This window comes from Triplophysa rosa, linkage group LG14 (assembly GCF_024868665.1).
Source record: "Triplophysa rosa linkage group LG14, Trosa_1v2, whole genome shotgun sequence".
NCBI lineage: Eukaryota > Metazoa > Chordata > Actinopteri > Cypriniformes > Nemacheilidae > Triplophysa > Triplophysa rosa.
Window position 1 is genome coordinate 4369844 of NC_079903.1, and position 26755 is coordinate 4396598.

Below are 26755 nucleotides of genomic sequence, written 5' to 3' on the forward strand. Positions count from 1 at the left end.
CAAACATAATAACTAAGGTGTCACAACTCTCTACATGTCCTACATAAACACACAACCACACAGTGACTACAACACTTAAATCACACATCTGACCAATGACACACCATATCTAAAGAATCTAAAGTCTCTCGCTCACACACACACACGCACGCACGCACGCACGCACGCACGCACACACACACACACACACACACACACCTCAAAAATTTGCTACAAGCACACGGAAGCGCCTGTTATTGCGTCAGAACTTACTGTTGTCGTATCCTTATAAGCACAGGACAGCCTGTCACCTGTGCAGCAAACACCTGAAATGAAAAAAAGAAGCGTTTATACGCGGGGGTAAATAAGCTATTTTAACACACTACAGATGAATATAGAATAGCCTATAAAAACACAGAATAGAGCTCCCGATGCAAACATTAGTTTAAGTCAATAAACTGGCATACATGGTGCAGATGAACCAGGCGCCAGCTGCCACGAGCCTTCTTGTGCGCGCGCCCGACTGAGCTGAACCACGGATAATGAAGATGATTATAAACACCCTAATATTTATTGTTAGTGTTTTTACCTATCAACGTCAACACATATTTATTGTATTATAGCACAGAGGCTATTTTCTTGTTTCATCATTTATTGCCGTTTTAATGGCCATATGTTTTTATGCTAAAATGAATTTACGTAAAACTTGTTTATTTGGGGCTAAATGCCTTTTTCACGTTGAGCTGCTTTGCATCGATTCGAAATTATTATTATGATAAAAACAAGTTAAACTAAAACAAGTATGTTTTTCCATCATCGTCTGTATACATAGCAGGTTGTTCTAAATAATTTGTGACCCCCGCCTACAGCGCGTGTGGGTTGAACATAACGGATGTGGTGCAAGGGACTGCTTGTTGTTTTGAGCTTGTGCGGAGATTGTGCAAACGCTCAAGGCTCCACTCGGTGTTTTCCGTGGGAGGAGTCTGATCGTAGGTCGCTGTTGTTTCCGTTCACACGGAGAACGCGGAAACGTCAGGTTATGGTACGCGCGGGACGAGGACTCGAATAACTTCGGGTATTAACGGCAATGACGGAAGACGCGTCTTCACAACGGGTTTGTATCTCTTCTGTTTAATTTCGACTTCCTGGCGTACGTTACGTTCATATAGGGCTCAACTTCAGGCTTGCGCACGCTGGCTGTGTCCCAAAACCCAGCTAGCTGCCCAAGTTACCTAGACGGCATCACCGACGAGTGCGGCGTTTCTGAGTCACACCCGCTGCGTTTTGTGTTCATTCATTTTTTCGAAAAGAGATCTTTTTCTTCACACATGCTTACGTGTATTTCCTCATCGATTTTCTGCTCTCGTTCAATAGGTTTTTATCCTTAATCGCTTGTAATTCCTATTAAATCACTTCTCGTGAAGTGAGTGGATTTTTGAAGTGATTCGCGCGGATCTTGAGTTTTAACGGCAGTGGTTTACACCTGAGCGCGCGGTCGTGGGGCGCAGGTGAGATGGATGTGAAATATGCGCTCCAGCGCGTCGCGCTGATTGGATGAGAGTCCCGCCGGTTTGCTTTAACGATTTACTGTGACGCGCGGAGGGGCCCGTTAAATCATCTCCCGGTCCCCACTGACACGAGAGAGAGAGAGAGAGAGAGAGCGAGAGCGATGTACGTATAGGGACCAGCAGTCAGTTAGCGATGGTACCAGTACTGACGGAAGTCTTGTATGTCTGTTTAACTTTGTGGTTCTGTTGCAGTAACCCCTATCTAAACCGGACCTAAAAGAGAACCAAACCTGCGCCGGGATTATGTAAGTAGAAAAACAGCTATTACCTGTTTAACAGCACACACCTGCATACACACACATTTAATGCATTCTGATTTCTCAATATTTCTTTGTGGGTGTGCATTTGTCATTAAAAAATATATATATTCAAACTTAACCTATATTTACATTTTCAAATGTGTGTCTATATACAGATTTATGTTTTGTGTGAAATGCCCATGTTTTGAGTTTGTTCGAATTAATTGTAGTTAAGTGACTAATTGGCCACTTACTCTCTGTCCATAGATTATTTGATCAGATCTGCGGCCCTCTGCGGCCCCTCTTCAGCTCGGTGTCTCTCTCTGGACCGCCACAGAATTGATCACTCACTTAAAATCCGATTTATAACCACTCAGGGACAATGTAAGTAGAATAACAGCCATGGGTTTAATATCATGATGTTTTCCTTAATAATGAATCAGTACTCTGTGTGTGTATGGTGTGTGAGAGATTTCGTTTTGGTTATTTTAACCCACACTCCAGGCGTGGCTGTGGATAGATTTTTGTTTATGTGTTTATTTATTGGTTTGCGTGTCAGCTTTGGCTATATTTGTATATGGACAAAATAACTTGACTAAGCTAATACATCTGAATTTTGTGGGGACTTTGTGGTCAAGATGCTAAAAGCTGCATAAACAGACAAAATAATACATTACAATTATAAAATCAACAGGGTAGCGTCAACAATCGTATTTGGGCTTTATTCTCAACACAGTTACATGACTCATTGGTCACTAACTCTCTGCCAGTAGATCATTTTTTGGGGTCTTCGCCCCCCTGTGGCCCATCCAGATCAGTCTCTCTCCGGACGATCACGGCATCGATCACTTTCTCATAATCCGATTTCCTCCTGCACAAATTATGAAGCGTTTCTGGAGCGCTGGGGACTGAAGGCACTCTTTAGCCTTTTAAGTAATTTAGCGTTGCTAATCAATAAGGAGGGTTTGGAGAGATGAGTCTAATGAAATCCCAAGATGCTGTAATTTTGCCCTAATGCATCTCGGGGAAATTAAAGCGCACGTTTTGTGACGCTCAGATAAGCGGGATGGAGATTTGATCTGAACTGGAGCGTTTTGAGATGATGTCGGTGTTTTTGGACTTGGAGCACTAAGCGCACTAATTGGGTTTTCCATCATTTTGTATAGTCTCGGCTGAGACTCAGAGACTGTGCCGAGACAAACGAAGTGTCTGTTTGCTGCTTTCAGTCCACAGCGTGTGTGTGTGTGTCTTGTTTGCATTGTTATTCACAGTGTGATGTAGGAAGACTAGACATTCATAACGCATGTGAGGGGGTGTTTGTGTATCAATTCTAAACAAACAACATAAAAACTGAAAACAAAACAAAAAACTAAAAGTTTGTTTAAGTATCAGAGAGAGGGTTTGATATATGAAAAATAAAAGTTGACTTGACTTACATTACACATGTACACAGAGTCTTACAAAATAAAAAAGGTATGATGTTACCCCTTTGATATTTTGTGTGTGTGTGTGTGTGTGTGTGTGTGTGTGTGAAGCCCTGAAAAATGTATCATTGGATGAGTGAATTTTTATTTAATATCTAATTCTGAGTTTGGCTTTGACTCAGCGGAGTGTGTGTGTGTGTGTTTGTGTCATTAAAGGGATGTGATGTATGTTTCAGGGGTGACAGTGGAGAGATGGTCTCTGTCCAACACCATTACTCTCCCTCCCTCCCTCCCTCCCTCCCTCTTGGCACGGGATCTTTCATTCATTCATTGGCCTTGGTTTTAACATTAGTAGAAGCATTTTAAATTCAATCAAGCCATACAGATGCTCTATTTCCTTTGTTCTGTTAAAACAGGTTAAACCAATAATCTGTCTGCGGTCACATTTTGTTTGCAGTTAGAGTCTAGTGCCGTCTCAGGGACAAGGGATGTATTCAGTCAGTGAGTGATGATTTTTGGGACGTCTGTCAGGGACGTTGTCTTTGTGCTGTTCCATAAAGAAATGTCTTACAGCACCTTTAATACACAGTGTGTTATGCCTGATGTGCGTTTATGGTCATTTTGCAACCGCTACAGATGTAGCGTTCAGGGTCGGTGCGGTCCATTTTATGAAGGAAATAAAACCCTTTTTATGCTATAATTTATGACACAAAAACAGTATGATTTACATTCAGTCGCAAATGCTAGAGATTGTATTATACGATAAGGAAGGTGAGGTAGCAATATTTTACATTTTCATGAATTGTTCCTGATTTGCACTTCCGGTCTCCAAAAAAGTTAACATTAAAAAGTAAGCATAAATGTATCTTTATCGCTCCAATCCCTGATTCATTTCAGTAAGTTATGTCACTATCATGAAGTCATTTTATTGGAGCTTAAATGTTAAAGTTCTAGAAAATATTGCAAATAATATATGGCACATTGTTGACAAATATTACATCAACTTGGAAAAAAACAAATTCAGATGCATTCATCTGTGATGATGCAGTCTTCTGTCGGTTCTCTCTTTCTCTCTCTTTATCTCTCTCCCTCACGTTTCCATTTTCATTTCTTTTCCTTTTTATTCGTACTCCTTGCGCCCTTAAAGCTGTCATGTAGTAAAAACACTTGCAGAAGTGTTTTATGGAGTCTGATAATAAGCTGAGTGAACGTCTGATGAAATGAGGGCAGGTGGTTTATACATTGAGTAATTCTCTCTCTCTCTCTCTCTCTACAGGATTTGGTTGGTCTTCACGTTTCTCTGTCTTTGCATTTTAAGGATGGGCGGCTACTCTTTATCCGACACTCAGGCGGCGCTGCAGTCAGGTGAGACGGATTAACCCGATGTGATTGGTCAATCTGCTGAAGGTCGTCGTGCGGGTGAAGGATGCGTCCTCTGTCACTGCCTCGCCCCGAGACGAGATCCATCCTCCAAATCTATTACCAACCAATCAAATCTCACATTTAAATAATTGATCCAATCAGCAGACTCATGTTATAGCTTCCCACCAATCAGCCGGGGTCTCCAGAGGTCTGTGGGGATCTCCTGTTCGCTCTTAAATTATAATGCCGTATGTACACAGCCACAGAAATAATGCTGAATCTTCTAGAAAAAAAGAATGATGTTGAATGAATGTTTCTGGAAGTTTGGTGTTATTAGTCCAGTCTCACAATGGAAATGTTGTGCGTGTCATTTTCCCACACAGTAAAATTGCCAGTGTTAAAACAGGTCAAGAGAGTTAATTTGACCTTTTTTAACACTGGCGATTTTGCTATGCAGTGAATCTTTTTTCAGTGAATTTGTGCATCACACTCTTAAAAAAAAGGTGCTTCAAAAGGTTCTTTGATGCCATAGAAGAACCTTTTGGTTCCACATAGAAGCTTAAACATCTGAAGAACCTTTCTGTTTCACAAAAGGTTCTTTGTGGTGAAAAAAGGTTCTTCAGATTGTATTGAAGAACCTTTGACTGAATGGTTCTTTGTGGAACTAAAAATAGTTCTTCTATGGCATCGCTGCAGAGTTGGCGCCAGGGTGCACAAAGTGAGGGGGCTGCTATGTTTAGTGGGGGGGGGCCAGGGTTTAGAGGTTTAGAATGGGCTGGTGTCCCGAAATTTCATCCTACCCGTCAGATTATTTTACCAGGCATGCGCACATCAATGTTACGTCATTTTCTTGCGCTATAAAATCATACTTGTTTATTTTATACTGCTACGGGAATCTGATTGTGTATTTTCCTTGTTAAATCATTCTAGGCCTACATATTTATTTAGTACTGGTAGTACAATTATAGGGTATTGCACTGTAAATGAATCCTACATGTTTCTTTTATGCTGGTAATCTGACAGGGTATTTACATGTAAATTTATTTAATGTGTTCATTTTAAACTGGTAGTGACTATCTGACAGGGTATTTTGCATTGTAAAATCATCCTACCTTATTTTGTCGATGTGGTTTAGATTATAGCCTAAATTTTGCCCTGCGGTAGGAAAATCTGACAGGGTAGGACAATTCGAGGTTGAGACACGGCACATAGGCTGAGGTCTCGCTCTGTTGTGTTTCAGTGTGCGGCTCTTCTGGTGTTAAGAAGCGGCACTCCGCCATGCCCCAGTTTTCTTCTCAAGTTTAAGTTTTACCAATTTACTTTTTTATCAGAGATAATCGCGGAAAACCTGATCTATATGCAACGTGGTAGCCTAACCAAATCATACTTGTAAAAGCGGCACATTCGCACATAACGAGTGTGCGAAGAAATCCATGTCCGCACTGCCTTTTTCAGTGATTAACATTAAAGAGCCAGACATTTTTAACTATAACGCAATAAAAATTCTAGTTAAATCCTGCCCATCGGTGCGCAATACCTGCGAGTTGTAGATGCAAAGATTTTCATCCAGTGCGCGCTGCCGTTTTGAAGTCTCAAGTTTAACAATTCTAAATGTCCATTTCGAGGACAGCATTGCATATTTCGCATAGCTTTTTCAAAGCTAATAAATTGAACTGAACTAAAAGACATGAAAGACGCTGTATGAAAGACACTGAAACTGAAAGGCAAATTTTTTTAATATCAACTTGGAGGAGAGCAAATGTTGTATGACGTTTTGACAAAAAGAACTGGAAATACACCGATCATAGCCTACATAAATTCAGCAGAAGTTAATAAATTAATATTATTAAGTTAGATGCATATATAGAAAAAAATATGTAGAAAAATGTCAAAAGCAGGCTTTAAAGAAAAAGTGACAGAAAAAGTATACAGGGGACTGTTCCCCAGTAGAGCTTTATGTCTAACAAAACGATCGCATCATTATAACAACAGTAAAGAGCGAGCTCTTGCTTTCTGATAGACATCCTGTATCTCCACTTGTCACCATCTGCATAATAGTAATGCCCGTTTCTTGTTAAGCAATGCATACAGAAACGTTGCCGCTGGATGCAAGCAGCCCTTTATCTTGTGTTTTTAACAACACATGAAAGTACAGCACAAGACAATGTCTTTAAAATCTGTTAACGAATAAATAAATTATTTTTTACCCTCTGCTCTTGTTGGTTCTTTAGTAAATATAGACCAAATTCATTCTCCAAATGTTTTTTTTATTTGATTTCGTTTTTTATCATTTTAAAAAGTGGCCGGGCCATGCCCCCTAGGGCCCGCTCGTGGCGCCGACTCTGCATCGCTGTGAAGAACCTTTTAAGCATCTTTAATGTGTTAGAGTATCTTTAGATGAGACTTTTACAGAGTCTTGTTAACATGAATCTTCACAGAAACACGATGTGATCAATGAAATCAAAGAGTTTATGAAATCCACCCAAGCAGATAACTAAGTCGTCGACAAGAAAAACAACACGTATGACAGTTTTCTAAAATGAGGTTAGGACAACCAGTTGTTTTTTTTGTTGTTAGTTTCGCAATGTTTCCTTTTGAGACCGTGTAGGTTTAGATGTTTGAAGGGGAAGTGTGTTTTGTACAGTGAGGGTTTTGTTAGATGTGTATGAGACAAAGACAGCCTTTTTGATACCTCACTGCCCGTTCAGTGACTTTATTGATGGAGAAGTAGCGTGATTCTGAGGAAACTTCTGAGGAAATTCAAGCGAGCTTTAGAGACAAACAATCAAATATGTAACGCTTCATTTTCAAGTTTAGTAATGAAGGGATTTGTTATAGTAAAGGGAAAGATATTTTTCAAAGTATTACATTACTAATTGTGTTATTTCTGTGTACTTTTTCTCACCTGACTGATGTGTTTTTTTAAATAACTGAGAAGTTTGTTTTGCAATAGTGTTGAACACTATAACCTGTATAGACGGTTTCGTCGGATGCACGAGCACTCTTAAAAATAAAGGTCCTTAAAAGGTTCTTCAGAGCGATGCCAACAATTTTTGGTTCCACAAAGAACCATTCAGTCAAAGGTTCTTGAAAGAACCATCTCTTTCTTTCCTGTTCATGATCCGAAGAACCTTTTTTGCCACAAAGAACCTTTTGTGAGACAAAAAGGTTCTTTGAATATTAAAAGTTCTTTACGGAACCATTTAGACAAAAAAAGTTATTTTACGGCATCGCGAAGCACCTTTATTTTTAAGAGTGTGCTTGGCCCGAAGTTAACTTCCACTCGGTGTTTGGTTTTAATATGACAATTTATTTTATATTTAATTTACATTCATATTAATTTGTATAAATATTTTATTGTATATTAATTGTATTGTTAATTTAAATTAAACTACTCGCCAGTTATTGTGTCTTTGCGGAGGTCTACCGGCCACATAATGTTTGTTTATGTTGTTGCCGCTGAACAAGGTTATTTTAGTTTTATAAAATTCAAATTTTGATAAAAAAAATTCTGTTCATTGAAACTAAATAAAATATTGACCTAAAAATTGTTGGTAAAACTTCAACTAAATGAAAAATTGAAATGTTGCCTCAAAAATAAACTGAAATAAGTTTAAAGCAAAAATAGTTTAAACAAAAACTAAAATAAACCTAAAATAAAAATGTATTAATCTTATATAGCAACATTAAAAAATTTAAAAAAGACAAAAGCATACACAAAAATGACTAAAACCTTAGCTAAAATGAACATAAATCTAAACAACTCAACTCTCAACTCAACTTTATTTATATAGCGCTTTTTACAATTTTCATTGTTACAAAGCAGATGTACATAAGACATATTGACTATAAGCAAAACAATTAAAGTTATACCTGTAAAAACAAGAAAAAGGTGAAAACACAGAAGACAGACATACCCACATACAAAACACTCCACACACACAATATGCACACGTACTAACACACATAGACACACACACGGATGCGCAGACACACGGACGCGCGCACACACACACACACACGTACACACAGACAAGCATGCACACACACAGACACGCACGCACGCACAGTGAAAGCACATATTTAAGATAAAGGAAAGAGAAACACAGGTCAAATATTAAACAAGACTATAAATTCCTATGTGCAATATTAATTAAGTAAAACTTTAAAATTCTAATTCTAAAGCAGCCCCCCCGGCCAGCCAAATAGTGCAAAACAGTATGCAAATGGTGGCGAGGAACCCAAAACTCCAATGGAGAAAAAAAACCTCAGGAGAACCCAGGCCCAACCAGGGGATTCCAGTTCCCCTCTGGCAAAAGCTGCTGCCTCTGCACAAGCTCGACAGTGCTAGCACAACAAGGCTAAATAAAAATAAATAAACTTACAAATAAGGTAAATTATAGATTTAAGATTATCATTAATAATCTAATAGCATTTGAAATTTTGTAGTGAAGACGTGTCAAGTCGCCGCATCCTTCTTTATCCAGCTCTATCATCTCAGCTCTTGTCAGGTCGCCGCTTCCCATTCTCCGCTCTACCATCAGGTCAGGCCATGAAGACGTGTCAGGTGACCGCGTCCTTCTTTATCCAGCTCTATCATCTCAGCTCTTGTCAGGTCGCCGCTTCCCATTCTCCGCTCTACCATCAGGTCAGGCCATGAACTGCATCCTGCTCGCTGTGGTAACCTTGGAACAATGAGACAAGACTGGCTGAGAGTAGAGTACTGTTCTGAACTCTTTGATGCAACAAGTACATCAGTTGTGTTTTTGGTTCCGGTTGATCTAACTAATGCAGCCTAAAGCCTCAGAGGATTTATATTATGGAAGAGTAGTGTATGCAAGATTAAAAACATGCGTCTTTAGTCTAGATTTAAACTGACAGAGTGTGTCTGCCTCCCGGACAGTGCAGGGAAGACTATTACAAAGTTTAGGCGCTAGATAGAAAAAGGATCTACCACCTGCACTTGATTTTGAAATTCTAGGTATTACCAACTGACAGGACGCCTGAGAGCGTAATGCACGTGAAGGACTGTAATACAAGAGGAGTTCACTTAAGTACTGAGGAGCTAAACCATGTAAGGCTTTATAGGTAATAAGCAAGATTTCAAAGTTAACGCGATGCTTTATAGGTAACCAGTGCAAGGTTGACAGAACCGGGCTAATATGTTCATACTTTTTTGTACGTGTAAGAACTCGAGCTGCCGTGTTTTGGACCAGTTGGAGTTTTTGTAATAAGCCTGCAGGGCAACCACCTAACAGTGCATTACAGTAATCTAGTCTTGATGTCATGAATGCATACAGCAGAGCAGTGCAGTGTTGGCTTGCTCACCGGGAGACTGCATTTATTTATTTATTCATTTATTTATTAGATATTATTTATTATAATGATCTTGCTTGGTCTATAAACACCATGCACTGTGCTGTGTTTTACCTTTCTGTGTTTTTCTTATTTGCTCCTGTAAAGCTGCTTTGGAACAATGCACATTGTGAAAAGCGCTATATAAATAAAATTGAATTGAATACTGTAAATGAACTTCTCTGCATCTGATAGTGACAGCATATGACGTAGTTTAGATATATTCTTAAAATGGAAAAACACAATTTTACAGGTGTTGGCGACGTGGCTCTCAAATGACAGATTACTATCGAATAGAACGCCAAGATTCTTTGCTGACGATGAGGGTTTTATGGAACATCCGTCAATAGTTAAGCAGAATTCTTGGTTGTTACGTATGGCGGTTTTTGGTCCAATAAGTAACACTTCTGTTTTGTCCGAGTTCAGTAATAAAAAGTTGTTACTCATCCAGTTTTTTATATCGCCTATGGATTCCATTGTTTGATGGAACTTCTGTGTTTCATGAGGCTGAGGAAATATAAAGTTGAGTATCATCATCAGCATAACAGTGAAAGCTAACTCCGTGTCGCTTTATTATATCTCCTAGAGGTAGCATGTATAATGCGAAGAGCAGAGGCCCTAAGACTGAGCCCTGTGGGGTACACTGTACTGGACTTGCAATTTGCATGACACCTCATTGTTTATTGCTACAAATTGAAAACGGTCAGATAAATAAGATTTAAACCATTTCAAAGCTATTCCCTTAATGCCGAAGTCATTTTTGAGTCTATGTACGAGTGTGCTGTGGTCAATGGTGTCGAATGCAGCACTAAGGTCTAGCAGCACCAATAACGAGATACAACCTCGGTCAGACGCCAATAGCAGATCATTTGTAACTCTGATCAAAGCAGTCTCTGTACTGTGACATGCTCTAAATCCAGACTGGAATTTTTCATTGCTGTCATTCCTTTGGAGGAAGGAGCTTAATTGAGTCGAAACTACTTTTTCCAGAACTTTAGATATGAAAGGTAGATTCGATATAGGCCTGTACAGGGGCGTAGCTAGAACTTTTTTTTTAGAGGTGGCCATTTAAGACCCAGTGATTTCATTAGGGTGACCAAAAAATCCTTACAGACCGAAATTCTTTAACTTCTACTGTAATTTACACCAATTCTTCATTACACATAGTTTCCTGTTCAAAAACATACACAAAGAACGTAAAGTAAACAATTTATTTGCAATGCTTTCATGTGCTAACATTATTTTAAAGTAATTTGCTAGCTATCATTTGCAGTAAGGTAGCATTGTTTATAGAAAATAAACATTGCAGTACCCCAACTTAAACTTTTGTGAAAATGTAATTAATTAATGAAATCCAGTTAAACAAGACTGATTTTACTGACCTGATCCTTCTGTTTGCGATGAACTTCCATGGTACACAGACAGTACACTGTCACGAAGGGGTTAGCAGCTGTTCAGCTATAGCGGTCAGACTGCTTGCGTCAGTGCGTCAGCGTATGACATCATATTAACGCGAGAGTAATGTTCTCGCGTTACTTTCAGTGCATACGCTAAATGATCTGGCAGCACTTCGTAAACTCCGACACACATCTTAAAAATGCTTCGCACAACAGAGGTGGCCAGATAGGTGGGCATCCATCATTCAGGGGTAGCCGTGGCCACCCATGGCCACCATGTAGCTACGCCCCTGGGCCTGTAGTTCCCTAGTTCTCTCGTGTCGAGTTGGGGTTTTTTGACAAGGGGCCTTATAACAGCCACCTTATATGCTTTAGGCACATGTCCTAATGTCAGAGATGAGTTAATAATACTAAGAAGAGGATCTATAATTTCTGGGAGCATCTCTTTCAGTAGATTTGTAGGTATAGGGTCTAGCATGCATGTTGTTGATTTAGATGATCTAATGATTTTAGACAGTTCATCGTGATCTACGGTAGAAAATAATTGCAATTTCTCCTTAGGGGCGCTGTAGTTAGTTTGTTCAGCGAGGTTCACTTCTGGTTGCATTGTTATAAATTTTTCTCTAATACAACTATAAATCTAAAAATAAAAGTTAATTTAAAATATGAATAAAACTTTATTATTACCATAATAACTATGCCACGGTCTATAGCATACAACCTAATTTTTGTTTTATCTCATTTTAATTCAGAATTTTGATTCAGCAGTTCAAAAAAAAAACTGAATCTATGTTTTCAAAAAAGTAACTTTAATATTACTGTGAATATTTATAACATAAAAGCTTTATTTGTTCTTTATCATATGAAAGCATCTTACCCAGTCACGTCTTATCGTTGTCCCATCTCTTTTTTTGTTCCGTGAATGCAGTATTTTCAGGTTCTGTACACATCTGTAGTGTAAGCTGTGCTGTTAAATGTCATAATAGTTAAATGCGCATGTGCACGTGTGTGTAAAGTGTAGGTCGCGGGATTATGGGCTGGTTGGACCTGTGGAAAGCGGGGTTAATTAAAAATGTTTCCCACCGCAGGCCGGGTAACGGATTGTTCCAGAAAGGGTCATTTATAATGTTCTGCAGCTGTGTGTGTGTGCACGTGTACTGAGACACTCTTAATGGGAAGACTAATCCCCCCACAGTCGAAAAGTGACAGACCAATTACACACACACACACACCGTTACCCCACCTCACTCTCTACCCGACCCACACCTCATTCTGTCCGTCTCACAGACACTTCTAGACATCACCTGCCTGTCTGTCTCTGTGTGTGTGTGTGATTCGGTTTGCATGCATGATGTGAATGAGGTCTGTGTGCATGCATGTGTGTTGTGCGATTGAATTTGGGAAGGTAATTTATTTAAATTGAGTCTGACATTAGCAGGGTCAGCATTTCACTGCGAAACTGAAATAAATCACCTTATCTTTCATTATTTTACTGAAATTGGGTTTGCGTTCGTGTTTTGGTTATGTGGAGTGGGTGTGTGTGAGAGAGAGAGCTGTTGGATATTCATTTTTTTATTGATGCATTAGTTGCTGATGTGTGAGTTTTAAGATGTAATTGGTTCGGCCTTTTTAATGTTTTAATTTTATCACCATGTTCATGTCATAAATTTGATAGCTCAATTACCGAATATTGATTTGCACGCAGAAATGTGTGTGTGTGTGTGTGTGTGTTTGAGTGTGTGTTTTTAAGAGAGTGTGTATATGTGTAAATCCAGATTTTTATAGTTCAGAAATTGCTCTTTCATAGTTCAAGTGGTTTAATGAAGTTCTCAGTTGTTGAAGTGTCGGTGTCAGGTCAGAGCACAACTGTGATCATTTCAAACATGTTGGAGTGCTTTACCACACTGAAATTCTATAGGAGACACATGTGAGATTACTGGGCCATTCTGTGAATATGTGTGTGTGTGTGTACTGGTTTAGCTATATTTGTGAGGGCCAAATGGTCCTCACTAAATAAAAAGGCTCATAATTGGCTCAAATAGTGTTTTTCTTTAAATGTAATAGAGGGCACATGTTTGTGTGATTATTAGGTTAAGGGTTAGGGATAGGGGATAGAATATATCATAAGTAGGGCTGTGTATTGGCAAGTGCCTCCCGATACAATACATATCACGATAGATGGGTCACGAATCACGATACAATATATTGCTATGTATTTCGATACGATACACATTTGCGATATATTGCAATACTTTAAATAGAAAATGTAAAAAGTAGAGCTTGAAATACAACATGCTGTGCACCACCGGGGGTTTTCTGTAAGGATAAGTGTAAAAACATCCCTTACCTCTGCAGAGTGGCCATGATGTGTGATGCATGGACCTTTAGATCAGAGGTTTGGGTTCCCAAACTGTGGATTGCACCCCTCAAGTGGGTAGCACAGGGGAATAAGGTGGCTCACGCAAGTCACTTGGCTTTTGTGGTGCATTACAGTTAAAACACTGAACATGGGCAGTATAAAACCTCTGGTTCATCCGTGCTGTAAATGTGCTGGTGTCACATCCGTGAAAGCACAATAAATGTCATTGTTACTTTTCTTAATAAACTTTTTGTCTAATGCACTGCAGTAGCCAAGTGACTTGTGTCATGACTTGCAAAGCCTACAAACAGCATTATTTTATATAACTCATTACTCCATGACTTATTTTGAAAACCAAAGCACACCCACACATCAGCTCTGAGAGCTCCAAGCCTTCTCATATTTTTCGCCATGCTCGCTTCCACTTACTTTTGGCCGTATGTACAGTATATGACATGATTTTAAAAAAAATTATCGATACACTATTGAAAAAAAAATTATTGCGATAGTTAAATGTATCGATATTTTTGCACAGCCCTAATCATAAGCCTGATATAAAATCAATGGAAGTCTATGTAATGTCCTCACTAGTATACTCAAACAAACATGTGTGCGTTCGTGCGTGTGTTTCATTTTTGCAGTGATTAGGTGTGTGTGTTTTAGATGTGCAGTGATGTTAATCTCATTTTGTGTTTTGGTGTGTGTTTCAGATGTGGCGTGTTATGACTGGGGTGTTTGTTCGGTGCGTGTGTATGACGGCGAGGTGGCGCCGCTCTACTGTCCTCTCTTCTCTTATCCAACGCTCTACAGCTACAGTCAGACTCAGAACAGCAGTCTCTCTCTACTGTGGTACAGACACAAAAACACAGACGATCTGGAACAACCCATCAACCTGAAGCTACACACACTGCACAAAGACAGAGAATACCTCTGGATCCAACCGGCCACAGCGGAGGACGCTGGACTGTACATCTGTATGCTACGGTAAACACACACACAAACACTTGCAGATTCACACAGTAGAGAAAGATGCATATTTTCAAAGTTGACTGGTTGGTGGTTTAGCTGAATCGACAGCAGCGAAATTGAGCCTCAAACCAAACCTGTACGAGTTTCATTCTTCTGCAGAACACAAAGAAGATATTTTGAAGAACGTTGATAAGCAAACAACATTGAATCCCATTGACTTCCACTATATGAACACAAAACCACTGAGACATTTCTCAGAATATCTGCTTTTGTGTTTCACCGAAGAGTCGGATACAGGTTTTGAGCCACATGAGAGTGAATAAATTGCTTAAATGTGCTACACGTGTATGTAACACAGAGCTTGTAGTATATCTTAAATATCACTTCCTTAATTGTTACAAATGTTAATCAATAAATATGACATGTTAATCATATTACAGTACAATCATCATGTGTGTAGGAATATCAATTGAACACGGAGTGTTTGCAGAAGACGGGATGCAAAATCTTTATGTGTGTGTTGTAGGAACATTTCGACGTGTGTGAAGATCGGTGTGCAGCTGGAGGTCATTCAGCGGGACGGAGACTGTGACATCGGAGCTCGGCCTCATTTAAACCTGTCTGTACCAATCCAGAGCAATCGAACCCTCAGCTGTCCCGACCTGCACACGCTCACACTGCCAAACAGCACATACTCCGTCACCTGGTACCACGTGAGTCCCTCTGTGTGTGTTTATGTCCTTCATCTATTGAATTTTTTCTACATTTAAGTGCATCTTTATTAAAAATGACGCACAAAGAATCAGCCATTATTGAGTTGCTGTTTATTATTTTATCTTTCAACAACCAATTCTCTCTCTCTCCCTCTCTGTAGATGTGCAGCAATGTTGTGTTTACATCTCTATCATCAGTCGAGTTGAAGGGAGATGATGTTGTAATCCACATGATGATGGAGACTTTTGCGGGTCTCTACACATGTGTGGTTTCATATCAGATGAACGGACGCAAGCTCAATTTCACACGCACAATAAACATCAAAGCTGTAGGTAAGAGACTAGCCGTCTCGTCTTATGTCTTCATTCTGTTCATCTGAATGAATGGATGTTTACTTAATTTTTTTATAACATCCTATCATCTCTCTCTTTCGCGCGCGCACACATGCGCCTTCTGTCTCTTTCTCTCGATTTAGTTTAGTTTTTAATTTAAGTGTTCTTTTTATAAGCATAACAAAAACTATACTATTTGTATTTCCAAAGCATTTGCAGCTAAGCGGTGTAGTATAAAGTACAATAAGAGTAAAAACACTGAATGCTTACAAAGCAAAATGTCAGTAGTGCAGAATGAAACATTCAATAATAAAAACCATACAATACACAAGAAGTAAATAATGTACTCAAATTGTGTCATTTTGTTCTCCTAACAGGATAGACAGTTTATTGTTTTCAAAATGTCTTTCTTTTGTAGTTCCCAACGGTGGCAGTAAAGTTCCTGTGATTCTAAACCCTGCAAAAGATCAGATTTACTCTGTGACTGTGGGTGAGTGCCGCTGTTTTTCGCTCTTTCACACAAGCTGTTGTTTGACACTCGGCTGACTAACATGTCGATGCGTTGATGTATCAGGGAAAAGAGCGACACTGTTCTGTCAGACGTATCTGCCGTACCTGGAGCTAGAAAAACAGGAAGTTTGGTGGACCATTGATGGTAAAACCGTGGAGCAACTCGGCGACCCACGATTCAGCTCACCTGAGGCCACGTATGCCGGGCACAATCACACATTTGTGCTTTTCTGTGTCTGTGTGTTCTACTGATGTGTGTGTGTGTGTGTGTGTGTAGGCTCGTGTCAGAATATCACGGGGATGAAACCAAAGAGCGGCTCCTGTTCGTGGATGATTTCTCCTCTGATGACCTGCTGAGGGAGTTGAACTGCTCGGCTAGAAACAGTAAAGGCTTCAACAGCAGCAGAGCTGAACTCAAGTTAGAAGGTAAATACACACAGCACTACATATTGATCTTTTTTTTTATTTAAGTGCATTTATATAGCGCTTTTTTTACAACGTTGCATTGTTTTACACCAGCTTTACATGAACAAAAACACAGAAGACAGGAAAATTATTAAATGTACATACATAGAAAGAAGAATAAAATACATAGTATTATGTGAAACATGTAGTGAGGGAATACAGTATATAATGATTTTAGTCTTCAGATAAGGTTTTACTATGTGAAAATTGATTGAAAATAAATCTGAACTAGCAAAATGTCATGCTGATGCTTATTATAAATCGAAACATTTTATGTTGTTATTTCATCTTAATAGTTTGTTATATTTGAAGGAACAGTTCACCCAAAAATGACAATTCTGTCTTCATTTATTTTCCCCTTAAGTCGTTCCAAATCTGTAAACATTTCTTTGTTCTGTTTGGTTACAAGCATTCCTCCAAATAGCTTTCTCTGTGCTCATCAGAACAAAGAAATGTTTAAAGATTTGCAACAACTCGAGGGTGAGTAAATGATGACAGAATTTTCATTTTTGACTGAACTGTCCCTTTAAGGCTGTACGATATTGAAGAAAAATGCAATATGCAAAACTTGTGTAAAGTGATTTACGTGATGCGCTACAATAATGCTTTAAGCTGGTGAAATCAATTTGACCTATATTAAAATATATTTAAAACTGAAAGCTTTATAAGCATTTTATATGTTTTCACAGTCTAACATTCACATGTCAGTATCCGGCTTCCACCTAAAACATATCTTTTTGAATTATTATAATCATTCAGTTACTGTGATATGCATATTTTCAATATCTCAATAACTATTCTTATTGCTTTGTATTGTTTATTAATAAGTTACCAGACATTTCTGTAGACTAACCCAAACCCCGAATAACAACAAAATGTTTATTTTATTTATAATCAATGATTTATTTGTGGACTAGCCTGAAAGGATTTGTCCGATTTTCTCTCGTTTATTTCACCGTGTGTGTCTGTTTATACAGCGTATGTGCCCACAATAGAGTTAGGCTGTGGGTTGGGTGTGACTCTTGCTCTCATGTTGATGATGTTTGTCATCTATCACGTCTTCTGGCTGGAGCTTCTGTTGCTCTATCGCTCCTGGTTCGGCTCTGATGAGAGATACACAGGTGAGAACACACACATAAATCCACACTTTTATCCTTATGGTCTTTTATGATCCGAGATGAAACGCATCTCTCATCTTTGCAGACGACAAGCAGTACGACGTGTACATCTCATATGCACGAAACAGCGAAGAAGAGGAGTTTGTGCTGTCGACGCTGCGTCGGGTTCTAGAGACCGAGTTCGGTTACTCCGTGTGCGTTTTCGATCGAGACAGTCTCCCTGGAGGAAGTGAGTTTTGCATGTGTGCGTTTGCATGTCTGAGCGCGTGTGACTGTATTAATGTGTATCTGTGTGTGTAGCTATAACAGACGATACGCTGAGGTTTGTGGGTCTGAGTCGCAGACTGGTGGTTGTTGTGAGTCCGTGCAGCGCCGTGCGCGGGACTCAGGCCCTGTTAGAGCTGCAGGCCGGTCTGACCAGCATGATGCAGGGCGGCAGTCTCAGGGTGGTTCTGATCCAGTTCAAACCGGTCCGGAGGCAGAGCTGGGTCAAAGAGCTCCGTCAGGCCCGTCTGGCGCTGACGCTCATACGATGGAAGGGAGAGAAATCGGCTCCCGTTTCCTCACGATTCTGGAAACAACTACAGCTGGAGCTGCCTATGAGACGACACACACAACACACAGCGCTGACAAAGAACACAGACACACAACTCACAGACAAGAACTCAAACATAGCCAACACGCACACGGAAAACACATACACCGGAAAACAGAAACTGATAGATTCTTGCTCTACGTGCGCTGTGTAGTACACAATTGCCTTCATAAAGTAACATTATTTAAGACGCAGTGTTTATATAAATTTAAGTAAAATGGTTAAAGGCTTACGTTACCGTATGTTGCTATGCAACAAAAATATCCATCAGCTATTGATGCTGTGCAGAGATGCAATAGTAGTTTGGTGAGATTATATTCATCATAAACTACAGCTATCATCCAATCAGCATCCAGGACCAGCGCTATCCGTTTAAAAAACACAGTATTGTGGAATGTTGCTTTTAAATATCATGTGGAATTTTATATCTTTTGGGACAGATCGTCATGCCATTCATTCATGATTCATCTTCATATTTTATCTTTGCATGTTTGTTTTGAATTGATGTTGTTGTTTTGAATGACCATGTCATGTCCAGTATGCTCTGTGATCATATTTACATGATAAATAAATGTTTTAATTTTATAGAATCATGCTTCATTCATTTCATCATCAGAAACCACATAACATCTAAACACGTGTTTACAAGATGAAGTCACATCAAGTTTAGAAGCTTGAAAAACTTGATTAAGTTGAGCCTTGAATATTTTAAGTGCAATCTTTCATAATATATAATCTACGCAAAGACTAAACCATGGATCTTTGATATTGTATACATAATATATATATTCAGAAATGGCAAACGCGTGGAAATATACCCATGCAAAAAGAATGTGCGTGACAATCACACACTATTCCATTTCAGATTTCTTCCTTCAGTAAGTCAAACATATACATGTAAATGTGCATGTATGTGGTTAAAGGGACAGTTCACCCAAAAATTTAAATTCTGTCATCATTTACTCACCCTCGAGTTGGTCCAAATCAAATAATGAATGTCTTTGTTCTGATGAACACGGAGAAAGATGCTTGAAAGAAGGCTTTTAACCAAACAGTTCCAAAAAGGCCACCATTGACTACCATAGGAGAAATGACAATGGTTGTCGAAAGTGCCCCAGAACTGTTTGCTTTCCTACATTCTTCAAAATATCTTTTTTTTTCATCAGAACAAAGAAATTTATAAAGCACATTTTCCTACTATGGTAGTCAATGGTGGCCAAGAACTGTTTGGTTACAAGCATTCTTCCAAGTATACTTCCCTGTGTTCATCAGAACAAAGACATTTATACAGATTGGGTGAGTAAATGATGTCACAATTTTCCTTTTTGAGTGAACTGTCCATTTAAGTTTATTAAAGGGGTCATATTGCACGGCTAAAACGAATATTATTGTTTGTTTTAGATGTAACGCAATGTGTATACACCATTTAAAGTTTAAAAAACGTTGTATTTTCCACATACCGTGCATGTTTGTATCTTCTCTTTGCCCCGCCTCTCTGATTTTTTACAAAGCTCATGGCTCTGAAAAGCGAGGTGTGCTATGATTGGCCAGTTAACCAGTGCGTAGTGATTGGTCAAATACTGCAAGCATTTCACGGAAATGTAACGTCTCTTACCATATTCGGAACATCAGGTTCCAAAGCAATTGTACTGACAGACGATACAATGAGATTTACAATTACGCCCACCTTAACTACGTGTAGATTTGGGCGGTCTTAGTCAAATCATGTTACGAAGTTACGTAGATTCGCCGGGGTGTGGTTACACGAGGCATTTCAGGCAAGTCTGGTTGAGCATTTGCTTTTAGATAGAATGCATCTTTTGTTCCCACACTTTCATTTGTGAAATTTTACGTGTCTAATACATGCATGGGCAATTTATAACACACCAAAGACACAGAAAAACACGTACTACCGCCATATGACACCTTTAAAGAAAATTCGCGAGGAGCACGTTCAGGTAATTCAACTGGGTCTCACCTCGATTCCGTTTTGCAGCATCTCTCCGCCACCCCACCGCATTTCTTTTGATTGGCTCCTATCCCAGGCAGCCTAGTGGTAGACCCTGACCGGGTCGGGGCCAAATACCCAGCCCACCCCTCAAACAGCACGACAAATATGCGTTATTACGTATTCGCGTGAATTCGTTAAGTATCGGTTGTCACTTAGAACGCCAGCGCTAGAGGCGGATACAGAAAGTAGATGGAGGTGGGCCTGTAAAATTGTGGGTGGGCCGGAATAATTCGCATCAACCTTTTCAAATAATATAATGCAAAAAATAATCTGTACAGAATTTATAGAAGTCTAATATTAGCTCACAGCGAAAAATCAACAATGGACCAAATGAATGCGTCTTTAACTGTCAAATATCAGTGGTGGACAGTAACGAAGTAAATTTACCTGAGTACTGTACTTAAGTACACTTTTTGAGTATCTGTACTTTACTTGAGTATTATTTTTTCTGAGTACTTGTACTTTAACTTCACTACATTTGAAAGACAAATATCATACTTTTTACTCCACTACATTTATAAAAAGGTCCAAAGTAGAAAATGGTTTCTATGCAGCGGATTTTCCGGTGTTTTATCTTGCTTGCGATCTTCCAGGACCTTTTAATGTTGCCAAGTATTTCAGTTTTTCTAAGATCGCGGTTTTCGGCAAGCTTTGAATGGCCATTTAGCAAAAAATTACGCAAATCTGGCAACTCTGGGATCTTCCCCGCTAAACTAATGTAAACGTAGGCGCTGCTACACCGTTGATAGCGCTCTAAAAAGACAAATAGAACAACAAAAGACGAAAAGGGCACATGTTAAAGTGTGGTGTAATCATCTGTGGGTTACGACTAGTCAAAGATCATAGAAACATTGTCATGAAAATGATCGGCATAACGGCTAAACGGTAAATAAGCATCACAAACACCTTGAGCTACGCGTGCGTGTTAACTTCTGATCTGCTGCTATATCATTTAAAGCGATTTGGAAAATGAATGATGTTTTTACTGAAGTAACTATAGTTGAAGTATTCCTGTTGAAATAAAAACAATAGAACCCTGCGCAAAATACAACAGAAAATGTAATGGATTTAATGGTTATAATGGGAATTGTACTATGGATACTTGTTGTCTACTTGTATGTGATGGATTCTATTGATGGGATGGTAAATCCTATTGGAATAAAACCCAAAACACACTACAAAGAGGAAATTAATTTAAAAATCTCATTCTAATTAAAAAAATCATTGTTTTTTTCAGCAGGGATGGTATTTGCAGTAAAACCACAGTATCCACAAATTTACCATTTTCTATATATAGGAACCATACTCCAATTAATAATCTTTAGTAAAACCACAGCAACTAAACATACCATAGTTTCATTATACTAGCTATAGTTTATGTTTGTAGTTAAATTATGGTAATACAAATGGTAATAAATCCAACAAACACATGGCTTCTACACTTTACTTACTATTTACAAGAACCTTACTACTTACTGGTAAATTGCTGCTAAAACTGGTAAAGGGAATAGACAAAATAAAAGAACACTGCTCATAAATACATATAGGCCTAGGGGGCTAATGAAGATAATTAGGCTAAATGATCATACAGGATTACATCTAAACTAAACATAATGTATGTGTGCTAAACATATAAAGCTCTTAAAGGAGTTGCTCACTGCAAAATTTGCCCCCATTGACTTTCCATAGTAGGAATAAAAATGACTATGGAAAGTCAATGGGGGCAAATTTTGAAGTGAACTACTCCTTTAATACAACTGATACTGTGAGCTACTCAGTATATTCAGTAGGTTGCTTCAGAGGCATAAGGTATACGACAATAAAACAATGCACAACTGACATAAAGGAAATTTACTTTTAATACTTGAGTACTTTTAAAAGCACGTACTTCTGTACTTTTACTTAAGTAAGAATCTGTCTTTACAACTTTTACTTGTAGTGGAGTAATATTTGACCAGTAGTATCTGTACTTTCACTCAAGTAAGGAAGTTGTGTACTTCGTCCACCACTGCCAAATATACACGTATTTAATGCACCACTGCCACCACATAAATAAAAAATGATTTCTCACCATAAAATGCCCCTGTGACATGTCTGTAAACATCAAATCATCAAGCAAAAGATTAAATGTCATTTTTACAGGGTATCCACAGAGGCCTTGTATAGGCTATGGGAAACATTTGTTTTCATTGTTGTTTGGTTCTCTGTACCAAACTGGATGGCGCAACCTTGAAGCCAAGGGCCCCTGGGCGCTGGCCCGGTCAGTAATCCATCCCTGCTCACGTGTACAGTAAGTGTTTGTCTTGTTTTTTTTTCAGATCTGATGGAATCGGTGCTCAGGTGTATGCAGGCGAGCCGAAGGCTACTGGTCGTCTTGAGTTCGGACTGTCTGTGTGAGAAGAGCGTCAGTCTGCTGGAGTGTCGGCTGTGTCTGTACCTGCATCACACATCTCGCACCCCGCTCGTCACCGTGAGGAGGCACGCGCTCCGAACCGCCTGCAGCGAGATCGCGGAACTGCGGAGCGTCTCCACGTGCGTCCGCTGGCACGGAGCCCGGTCCGAGCGTCCCAACTCGCGCTTCTGGAAGCTCCTGCGATTGGCTCTTCCTCTTCGACCCCTCGCGCTCGGGAAAAGACTGATTGACAGCACTTCCTCACACTCGGATCTGGCGTCCGTGGCCACGCGGCACCCGCAGCAGCAGGTTTCTCTCAGACACTCCCGTCGTAGTAAAGCCGTCGAGGACAGTCGAGGTCACGGGGGTCGGGTTGGCCTGAGACACCTGGGGGTACGACAGGCCAGGAGTGGGCGGGGCTGTGAGCAAAACGGGCGGGGCTGTGCGATATGCGTGAGCTTTCAAGAGAGCCGTCGAATTTGGGGCGGGGTAATCGCGCCACAGTGGAACACACACCTGCACCAGCCTGTGACAAATGGAACGATAGCTCACACACACAACACTGGTACTGAAACCGGAAATAACCCCTGCAGTGACCTCTGCCCCTGTCAGCCCATCAACAACCATAGCAATGAACTACAAACAACACACTGCTGACAAACACTACTGGACAAAAACTCTGGACTCACACACTCTGTGAATGTTATGAACAACACTTGAATGAAAGGAAATGTGTCTTCAAGACATTTGTCACATGCACAGTTGTATACAATATAATTGTTGTTGTATAGGCTACTGTATATAACTATGGTGACCATATTGTGTTGGCGACTGAATTTTAGACCCTGAAGAATGAGTATGTATAAGGTGGTATGTATTCATAAGACATTAAATAAACAAAATGAAAAAAATCACCCCAAAATAATTTACTCACTTTTACGTCAATACAAACCTGCATGACTTTCTTGTGCCGACACAAATATATTTTTAAGAAGATTGGTAATTAGATACAAAACCACTTGAGATATTTTCTCAAAATATTTTCTTTTGTGTTCCACTATTTGAACGACATGAATAAATTATTTTATTTAGGTTGCGCTACATCTGTCCACTAGAGGGCAGAATTGTCTCAGTCAGAACTTCTGCTCGTTTGCGGTTTCTTGTGGTTCAGCTTCAGTCCTTTCACAGACACCGCACAAAAGAAATTAAAGTTGTGCGCGTAATAAACACCCACAGACGTGGGTGTATCTGTCTGTGTGGTGTGGCATTTAAGAGTTCTCAGTAAAACTGACCTCGCTGACGTCACATTTATCGTTAGCAGGAAGCAAAACTCGCCAAAACAACAAACATGCCTCTGGAGCAGAGCCTGACAGGTCTGACGCGGGTCATGTTTGATATCTGATGAGATGAAGGCTCAATCCCAATTCTATTTTCTACCCCTTCGCCTACCCATGGCCCTTAAGGATTTTTTTTAAATTAATATAACATCCATTTCATGCTAGGGGAAGATACAAACATATTATTGGAATACTTCAAAAAGTGCACAAGCTCGTGCAATTCTTATTGCCTTTGGATTCTTTGGGCATTATGGATTCACAATAATGTTTTAGGCCTACTTCATTTTCAAATACTAAAAAATATGGTTTCTTTTCTAAATATTTACATTTATGAATGTGAAATTTGCCCATTATAATAATAAAATTAATAAAGTAAATGTGTGTTTGTTTATCTTTACAAGTCACACTAGTACCTAAGAGGACATCTTTCCACTGTAATACAAAATCTTCATCAATATTTTCAACAATAAAATGAAGTAGGCTACATTATGCCAAAAATACAAAACAAAAGGGCATTGCCAAAATAAATGAACAATCGTTTCTGGCTTTTGTTTGCAAAAGCTACAATTCCCATCTATATCTTTTTTTATATTTAGTTAAATAATTTTTAACATTTTCCGCCAAGAAATTGGACACCACTACTACACTGGTATACGTCATCATACGTCATTGCTAGCTCCTAACGTTACGTTAGAGGACATGCGCCGATGCACCGGGTATATGACATAAAAATATATTTTCTAATATCGTGCAATCAGTGCGGTCCGCTACCGCTAGCAAACTTTAGCGATTTTTTGCAAACTCGGCGATGCTTTTTCTTCCTTTTTCTAAATGATGTTTAAGAGAAGAGAGAATAGAAAAGGAGCTCAGGAAGAATTTCCCTAAAATGTTCAAGACAGGAGTAATGGAAAGCACACGCAGACACATTTGGCATTGAGTACAGGTGTTCTCTCACAGCTCAGTGTGTCATGAAGACGTCTGATTACAAGAAGGAAAAATAATAACAGTACAAGGAGTCTGAGGAAAGGAAGGTGAAGGAATGAAACAGGGCGGGAGAGACAGGGAGTGACAGAAGGAAGAGGAGAGTTAAGAAGAAGCGTAGCCATGGTGGAAATGCCCTAAAACTCCTCTCTCTTCCAGTAAAGTGTGTGTTTGTATGTTGTCATTATATTTCTACTGATGGGTAATCATGTGACCATGTAATGTGGATCTGTATCTTTCTGTGTTGTTAAGTGGTTGCTAAACACACATTTGACTTCCTGTACTGTATCAGGGTGGAACCACTTCAAAAGATTGTATTGTAGCAGTATCAGTGTTAGTCGGTGGTCAAACCTGAAATTAAACTTGTGCCACAGACATGAATAAGTCCACATGGAAAAAATACTGTAGTATAAGATTGTATGGACTATAGTAAGTAACATTCCTAGATACTAGTTTTGAACAGTGCTATAGTAAATATTAAAGTATATCACAGTATTTTCTACAGTTCAATCGATCAATTTATTGTAGTTAATCCTAGTATATGCTATTACATACTACACTGTAGTATATTCGTTATAATATATATGGTATCCCAGATAGCACAATCTATCTGGCTTACGTCTATTTGACGTCTGCATTTACATCTGCAATACATAGTTTGCTCATCTGCAATACGTCTGGGAGACGTCTGAATGTCTGTAATACGTCTGCTAAAGATCTGGAGATCTGGAAAACATCTGCTGTGTAAAAACATCTGCTAAACATCTTACATCCATTCTAAATCATAAACATCTTACAGACATATTCTAGAGGTCTATATGACGTCTGACAGCAGACGTCTCCGAGACGTATTGCAGATGAGCAAACTACGTATTGCAGATGTCTTGCAGATGTAAATGCAAACGTCAAATAGACGTAAGCCAGATGTATGTGTGCTATCAGGAATACTACCATTTACCTCAGTTTGCTAATGTAATTAGTATAGTAGCCGATATACTGCAGTATTTTTCATATAGGAGGCGTAGGATTATATACGGACCTACATAGTTTGGAGGGCTACTATTTACTATAAAATACTACAATTTACTGCGGTTTACCCAACTCATGTGGCATGTCTGACTGATGGTAAAAATATTTTAAAGCCGACTTAAAAGTCCAGCATATGAAATTTAGCAGCATCTAGTGGTGATGTTGTGAACTGTAACCAACGGTTCACTTCACCCCTCCCTTTCGAAGCAGTATGGCGGCTGACACAGAACTTATATGTTGTCACGTTTTCATTTCTTTGCCAAAGGAGATAACGTATTTACGGAACGTGGAAACAACATGGCGAAATCCATGTAAGGGGACCCACGGTGTATGTAGATAGAAATAGCTAATTCTAAGAGCTTCGTTATGTAAGGTCTTTATACCTCTGAAGGCATAGTTACTATGTATAATATATTGCATTTCTGTCAATAGATTACTTTTGGTGTAATTAATGTCACAATTCTGTTCAATTTACTACCTATCCTACTTTTCTGTACAATTTTCCAGAAACTGAAATGTACAGGAGTGATACTGCAGGTGTTGTGAGGGTGGATGTACACAGAAATTCTGATGAATGATTGATCCACATCACTTTAAGGAATGATTTTCATTCAGCATT

The 26755-nt window shown here is 39.2% G+C and overlaps 1 protein-coding gene across 3 annotated transcripts; it reads left to right on the top strand.

Moving 5' to 3' along the window:
- The first annotated feature begins 887 nt into the window (after nucleotides 1-887).
- Nucleotides 888-23708, top strand: LOC130564586 (interleukin-1 receptor accessory protein). Of its 3 annotated transcripts, none has more exons than XM_057350766.1 (13): nucleotides 888-1093; nucleotides 1740-1792; nucleotides 2054-2170; nucleotides 4487-4575; nucleotides 14394-14667; nucleotides 15179-15365; nucleotides 15527-15698; nucleotides 16117-16188; nucleotides 16273-16405; nucleotides 16486-16634; nucleotides 17651-17794; nucleotides 17877-18020; nucleotides 22716-23708. In XM_057350766.1, coding segments are annotated over exons 3-13 (2097 nt in total). In that variant the 5' UTR covers nucleotides 888-1093; nucleotides 1740-1792; nucleotides 2054-2168; the 3' UTR covers nucleotides 23447-23708. The 3 variants fall into 3 exon arrangements, with proteins under 3 accessions (XP_057206749.1, XP_057206751.1, XP_057206750.1); XM_057350768.1 differs by lacking the exon at nucleotides 22716-23708 and adding an exon at nucleotides 18092-18724 and having other exon boundaries at nucleotides 901-1093; XM_057350767.1 differs by lacking the exon at nucleotides 888-1093 and adding an exon at nucleotides 1100-1650.
- The last annotated feature ends 3047 nt before the right edge of the window (nucleotides 23709-26755 follow it).

Bases quoted from the DNA above. Each gene is read 5' to 3' on its own strand.
- LOC130564586 (XM_057350766.1), top strand. The intron at 4,576-14,393 runs GTGAGACGGATT...TGTGTGTTTCAG, and splicing joins TCAGGCGGCGCTGCAGTCAG to ATGTGGCGTGTTATGACTGG. The intron at 15,366-15,526 runs GTGAGTCCCTCT...CCCTCTCTGTAG, and splicing joins ACTCCGTCACCTGGTACCAC to ATGTGCAGCAATGTTGTGTT.